We start from the raw sequence: 6367 nt of genomic DNA, 5'->3' as shown, positions 1-6367 counted from the left end.
CACAAACCCTTTTTTTTCGTGTACACGGTTAACCGTTTTTTATTTCTTTATTTTTTAAGTGGACCGCAGTCGCGCTATACGACCAATGGAGGGTAGAGTTTAGATCGGGCCCAGAAAATCAAGCCCGACCCGGCCCGAGCCCGTGCACGTTCTGTCTGAGCCCGGCCCGACACATTGACTGTATTTATGAGCCCGAGCCCGGTTTCATACATGTGTAACTTTGTACACATTTGGAACCGTTGGAACACACAAGACCGGAAACATAGCAACACCGGTAAACAAACCCCGAGAAGCCCAATCCCTATGACAGCTCCCCGCGCTACGGCCATCCGGAGGCGCACAGAGCTTTTGGCCGTGATATTATCTATACAAATATTATATTATATAGCCTACTATTATATTATATATAGAGCTCCGGGAGTCGCAAACGGCAACATTCACTTTCTCCTCCAAGCTGCAGTTCGCCCGGACTGCACTGCACTGAGTTTGACGGTTGAACGCTGATTGGCTGTTACGTTACACATGTGACTCAGTGGCCACGTATGACGTAGCCTATGCCCGGTGTTCAATTACCTAACATTTATCGCATGCATTTATTAGCTCCTTAATGTTGTCGAAGTGGAACATTTGTAGCTTTATTAATCGCTAAATAAATAGTAGCCTATGTGTTATTTTTGATAACATTTTTATTATTATTTATTTTTCTTCGGTTTTCGTTTACTGATTTTTCCTAAACGGTTATGATTTACTAACCGGTTACACGTGTACACGTGAACCCGGTCACACCCCTACCACAGAGTGTCGCTTGTTAGGGTTTGTGTTAATGTTGTGTGTTAGGGTTAAGGCTAGGTGTGATATGGTTAGGGTTAGCGCCGTGTGTTAGGGTTAGGGCCCTAACCCTAATATTTAATTAATGACGAAAAAACTATTAACTTGTGCCAAATAGATATTTTAGTAACAATTTACAAATAGAAACTAAGGGTTAGGTAATGACTAGTTTGCCATTTATTATGGCACCTTATTATAAAGTGTTACCGATTCATCTTACAACAGCCGTATTTTGCAATTATTGTGGTTTGTAGCAAAGCAATTCACAAAATCACCAAAAGCCAGGGCTTTTGCTCGTCTTGACTCTACACTTAAAAATTGATTCAAACATCATCCATGGTAGATTTAAGGTAGGTTTTGCTGAGATTTAAGTGTGGAAATGCTTCGTTCACAGGTAGCTGTACTCACAGGTATGGCAATGGTGCCTTTGCATAACCTGAACAGCTCATAGAATACCTCTTTGTATGTTTCAATGATCTTTGTGAGTTCCACAATATTAGAGGGCATGTTTACCAGATGTGATCAAAAGAGAGTCCCAACATACACGTATTAAGTCTCTTCAAAAATGCAAAATACGTATATGTGTATACAAATACAATACACAAATAGGGTGGATGGGGTTGCCGAGAGTTAACTCATTCAGTCCCGGGGCACACCCGAGTTCCGCCGATGCAAAATACGTATATGTGTATACAAATACAATACACAAATAGGGTGGATGGGGTTGCCGAGAGTTAACTCATTCAGTCCCGGGGCACACCCGAGTTCCGCCACTGCTTGTACTGTTTGTAGAATTTAACCTCTGTTTCCTCTCATCCTCTGATATGTGTACAAATGTGGTGTCCTTTTTCCCATTATAACGTGGTAAAATGTGCTGCTGGTACGGTGTTTCAGTCATTTCATGACTGTTTTCAGACTGACGATCTCGCTCTCTCTGGATGATCAGGTGATGTGAAGAACCTGTTCTGCTGGTTTGTCATCCTTCCTCTCTGATGCTCTCGTCTGCGCCTTATGGCCTACGTCACCCTAATGTGGGCGCTAACTAGAATGTTCCAGAACGATCTAGAGGACCACGGTTTAGTATAAAACAACCAACAGTACCGTCAAATGACCAGAAGAAGCCTGAAACGATCAACAAGACTGAGAAAACCGACAAATGTAAGCAAACCCTTATTTCTATGTTCCATGTTTTGTTAAACAAGCCTATTTCTATAGTTAATTTATCCACTTGAGCCTGGAGCTATGCAATTTGGATTACATTCACTGAACTTACATTTAATTTAGAATTTTGACAATTGATGATTGGCATCATCAATGTGACATAAGGCAGTATCAGAAAGATTCAAAGTGTATTTAGATACACAAAGCATAGTTTGTTCAAGGGAAGATCCCGCCTCTGCCATGAAGACTCAGGAGTCTAAAGTTTAGACACTTGAGCCTGTTCTAAAGCTATGGACGATAACTCTTTAGACTCTTAACAGTTATCGTCTACAGCTTTACAACTGGCACTGAGAGTTTCAGTGCCAACAAATAAGAGTGAAGATAAATGGACATGTTCACAGAAGTGTGGAAATTTACTGGCACACATGGTCATGAAAGAGATGACACGTACGTGAGATATGAAAATGACGTGTCTGGTACAGAGTTGAGATTGTCCGGACAAGGACATTGATAAGTTGCAAGTTACATGAGGATTTTCTTCAGGAAAATTAATTTGTACTATGTTTTGTATCTTATGCTGTATCTTATTTGACCTTTTCTGCTTTGGCAATGTGAATGTTGGCTTAATATGTCAATGCCAAGAAAATCCTTTAAAATTGTAGACAATCTTGAAAGATGATTGCAGGCTTAAAGGTAAAGAAACGCTTTATTTTTAATCAAAAGTACATTTTGAAAGACTTGCATGGATAGACTTGTCTTTAATCATCTCCATAAATATTATTAACAGTATGACACTATGCATCTCTACCTCTCTCTAGCATAGAGTTTTCTCAAGTCAGTTAATCTATATAATAATATAGATGTATAATAATACTTATTAAATATTTGTAAAGCTGTATTATTAGATTAACCCTATAGATTATTCCATACTTTTTTACAAATTACATTATTATTTAAATTTTGTAACTATTGGAACTGTCAACATTCTTTTAATTTCTTTATAAATGTTGTTTTTATGAAGATATAACTAATAATAATTAATAATAAACACTTATCTTTTTACTGTAAACTCCCATACAGCTATCCCCATACTCCCATACTCATCCACGGCTTACGGTGCCGCCATGCAGGCCACCATGCAGGCTGCCTACCCCAACCATGGCAGGACAGCCCTAACCCTGGGCATCGAGACGGACGGAGGAGTCAGGACGCCCCTGATCATACGGGGCACCATCATCCCCACCAAACAGACTCAGACCTTCAGCACAGGCACCGACAACCAGCTCGGGGTCCTGATCCAGGTCTTTGAAGGAGAAAGAGCCATGACCAAGGACAACCACCTGCTGGGCGAGTTTGAGCTGTCGGGAATCCCGCCCGCTCCGAGAGGGGTACCTCAAATCGAGGTGACCTTCGACATCGACTCAGACGGCATTCTGAACGTGTCTGCTGTGGACAAGAGCACGGGAAAACAAATCACCATCACCAACAAGGGCCCCCTGAGCAAGGGCTGCCTGAGCAAGGAAGACATCGAGAGGATGGTGCAGGAAGCAGAAGAATACAAGGTAGAAGACGAGCAACAGAGGGAGAACATAGCGGCCAAGAACGCCCTGGAGTCCTACGCCTTCAACATGAAGAGCAGCCTGCGGGAAGACAACCTGAAGGACAGAGTGAGTGAGGAGGACAGGAAGAAGGTGGAGGAGAAGTGTGAGCAGGCCATCCTCTGGATGGAGAACAACCAGCTAGCGGAGAAAGAGGAGTACCAACACCAGCTGAAGGAGTTGGAGAAGCTGTGTAACCCCATCATCCCCATGATGATAAACTTTGCACTTTTGAATATTCAATCCCTCTCTGGTGGTAAAATCGCTATTTTGAAAGGTTTGATTTCTGAAAAAAATATTAGCTTTATGTTTTTAACTGAAACCTGGCTTAATGACGATACTGCTGACAATCGGTTGAGGGAGTCTTGTCCAAATGGTTTCACCTTTCATCACGGCAATAGAGTTAGAAATAGAGTTAGAAAACAGGGTGGGGTCGCCGTTATTTATTCTGAGAGATATTCAGTATCGGAGCAATTTGACGTTGGTGTTTTTCCATCGTTTGAATATGTAGCATTGAGGATCAAACAGCCTGAAGGCCTACTTACTGTGACTGTCTATCGGCCGCCCAATAATCCAGTAACACCATTTTATTCTCAGTTTAGACAAATGTTGAACATGATATGTTCCAACGATGATAAAATAATTATAGTTGGGGATTTTAATATCCCTGTCCAAACAAAACCTTTCCTGAATCTTTTTAATGATCAAAATTTTCGTCAGCATGTGAAAGAACCCACCCACAATGCAGGAAGTACACTGGATTTAGTTTTTACCAGGGGTATTGATGTAAGAATTACATCCATTGACCCCTTCCCTCCTTCTGATCATCATTGCATCCATTTTACCACCATCCAAATACCCTCTCCCTCCACTCACCACTGGCTAAGGAGATGACCTTGCTCGTCGTATCCAAAAATTAAGTTTGCAAAAGGAGAATAGTGTCTATTAGATAAGTACACCCCCCATATATATATATATATATATAATTGTATTGTGTGAAGTCCTTATTTTTGCCATCATTAGTTCAATGGTCATTCTTCTTGTTATTTGTTTCATCTTAAAGTTGAAATTGTGCTCCACTTATCTTACACAGGCATAATGTAATGCATGAAGTACCTCATCTTCGCCACAGGGTGGCTATGACCCATTGGTGCACTTTCTGTCCGGTGAAATAGAGCAGTGTTCACTGTTCAGACATGGCGTCATTAACAAATGTGTCGCAATGTCTGTGTATGTTTACAGGTAAGCAAGAAATAAGAGTAATAAATGTACATAAGAATCAGCTTGGGAAGGATACAGATATGTGGGGAAGTGTTGGCTGGTTACCTCTGCCGTGAATGTTGTATTAAAGGGTCGCAATGCCGTCATAAGCAACTTCTTAGATTGCAGCTAAACTAATCTTCTCCCGGTGCTATTAGGGTCCGGTGGAAGTACATTTATGTTTGTTTACTTTGTTTACCAAGGCTAAGAACTGATTATCAGGAGCCACAATGTAGGCTACTTTTCTTTTATGTATTTCCATACCAACAGTCCACCATGTGCATTAATATGTTTTTTTGTCAACTGTTTAATAATTAGTTAGGATGTAAACAGACATAGTAAAACCTACACATGTTGTTGTAGAGCAGTGTTGAGACATGGCGGACAGAACGTCATTGACAAATGTGTCGCAATGTCTGTTCTGTATGTTTACAGAACCCAATAAAAAAACTATTCTTCAAGTCACTCTTGAGTTTAATTATTCAAGTGTTCTACAGAAGCAGAGAGGCGATGAAGGAAAAGCAAACAGTCAGACTTTTCTTCTGACAAATGTACTCATTGTAAGCGTCTGCTAAATGCCCTAAATGTAGATATAAACGACATGTTCATCTACACTTTTAACATGTAAAGAAGGGCCTGGCATGCAGCTCCGCAGAAAGAGTCCACACACCCCACAGCCCACCACGTGGTGGTGGGTGCTGGCGTTATTCAGGACCGATGGTTTTGTCTGTTGTAACCACATTTTGTTTGTTCTAACCAAAATATAACTTTTAAAATTGAACACGTTGTTGTACACATCTTTTACCATAACTCAAAAACATTTCTAGTTTCTTTACCCGGGAACCATTCTGTGAAACAAATTCTCAACAAAATTAACCACGTTAAACGTACAAAAAAACAAGCATTAAAATACAATAAAACCATTAAAACATCACAAGCTTTTATGTTTAAAGTTGTAAAGTATTTTAAAGGCCTGCGTCTATGTCACGTGACTGTTTCTGTTTTAAAAAACAAATATGTCTGACATATTCTCAGTTGAATTCAATTGTTTGAGATGGATCCAGCATTAAAATGTGGTTTGACGTTTGAGTTTGTTATTACGAAGGTTAACACATATTTTAAGAGAATACATTCCCGTCTGCTCACACTCAATGTGGAAAATTCAGATAGATCCCACATTCCATCTTAAGAAATTAGAACCTTGATCTGGTTCTCTATTCCTTATTCCTATAATGCAGCTTGCCATGATCATACACACTGAGCATGAAGAATAACCTCCCACACATGAGGGGGTCATTGCCTCGGGGGCACTCGGGGAGGCGCTGTTCCGTCTGGATTCCCCCGACACCTTTCTGGATAGGGTTCTCCATTTAATAACTCCCTTTGAATAAAACTGAGAATCATAGCCTATGTAAGGAGGTTGGGGGGAAATGGGGTGAAGAAAACCTACAGGATTCCTTCTGATCGGGTGGAAAGCAACAGTGAATAACAAAGGAGGAGCCAGACACCAAGGGAACGTT

General features: G+C 40.7%; 1 protein-coding gene across 1 annotated transcript; it reads left to right on the top strand.

Moving 5' to 3' along the window:
* The first annotated feature begins 1760 nt into the window (after positions 1-1760).
* Positions 1761-5312, top strand: LOC115561070 (chaperone protein dnaK2-like). Its single transcript, XM_030380868.1, has 2 exons — positions 1761-1986; positions 3070-5312. The coding sequence occupies exon 2, from the start codon at positions 3114-3116 to the stop codon at positions 4479-4481; it is 1368 nt and encodes a 455-aa protein (XP_030236728.1). The 5' UTR covers positions 1761-1986; positions 3070-3113; the 3' UTR covers positions 4482-5312.
* The last annotated feature ends 1055 nt before the right edge of the window (positions 5313-6367 follow it).

This window comes from Gadus morhua, chromosome 2 (assembly GCF_902167405.1).
Source record: "Gadus morhua chromosome 2, gadMor3.0, whole genome shotgun sequence".
In the NCBI taxonomy this organism is placed as follows: Eukaryota; Metazoa; Chordata; class Actinopteri; order Gadiformes; family Gadidae; genus Gadus; species Gadus morhua.
The sequence above is the reverse complement of the archived record's forward strand: the minus strand, read 5'-3'. Positions and strand labels throughout refer to the sequence as shown.

Bases quoted from the DNA above. Each gene is read 5' to 3' on its own strand.
- LOC115561070 (XM_030380868.1), top strand. From the start codon at position 3,114: ATGCAGGCCACCATGCAGGCTGCCTACCCCAACCATGGCAGGACAGCC.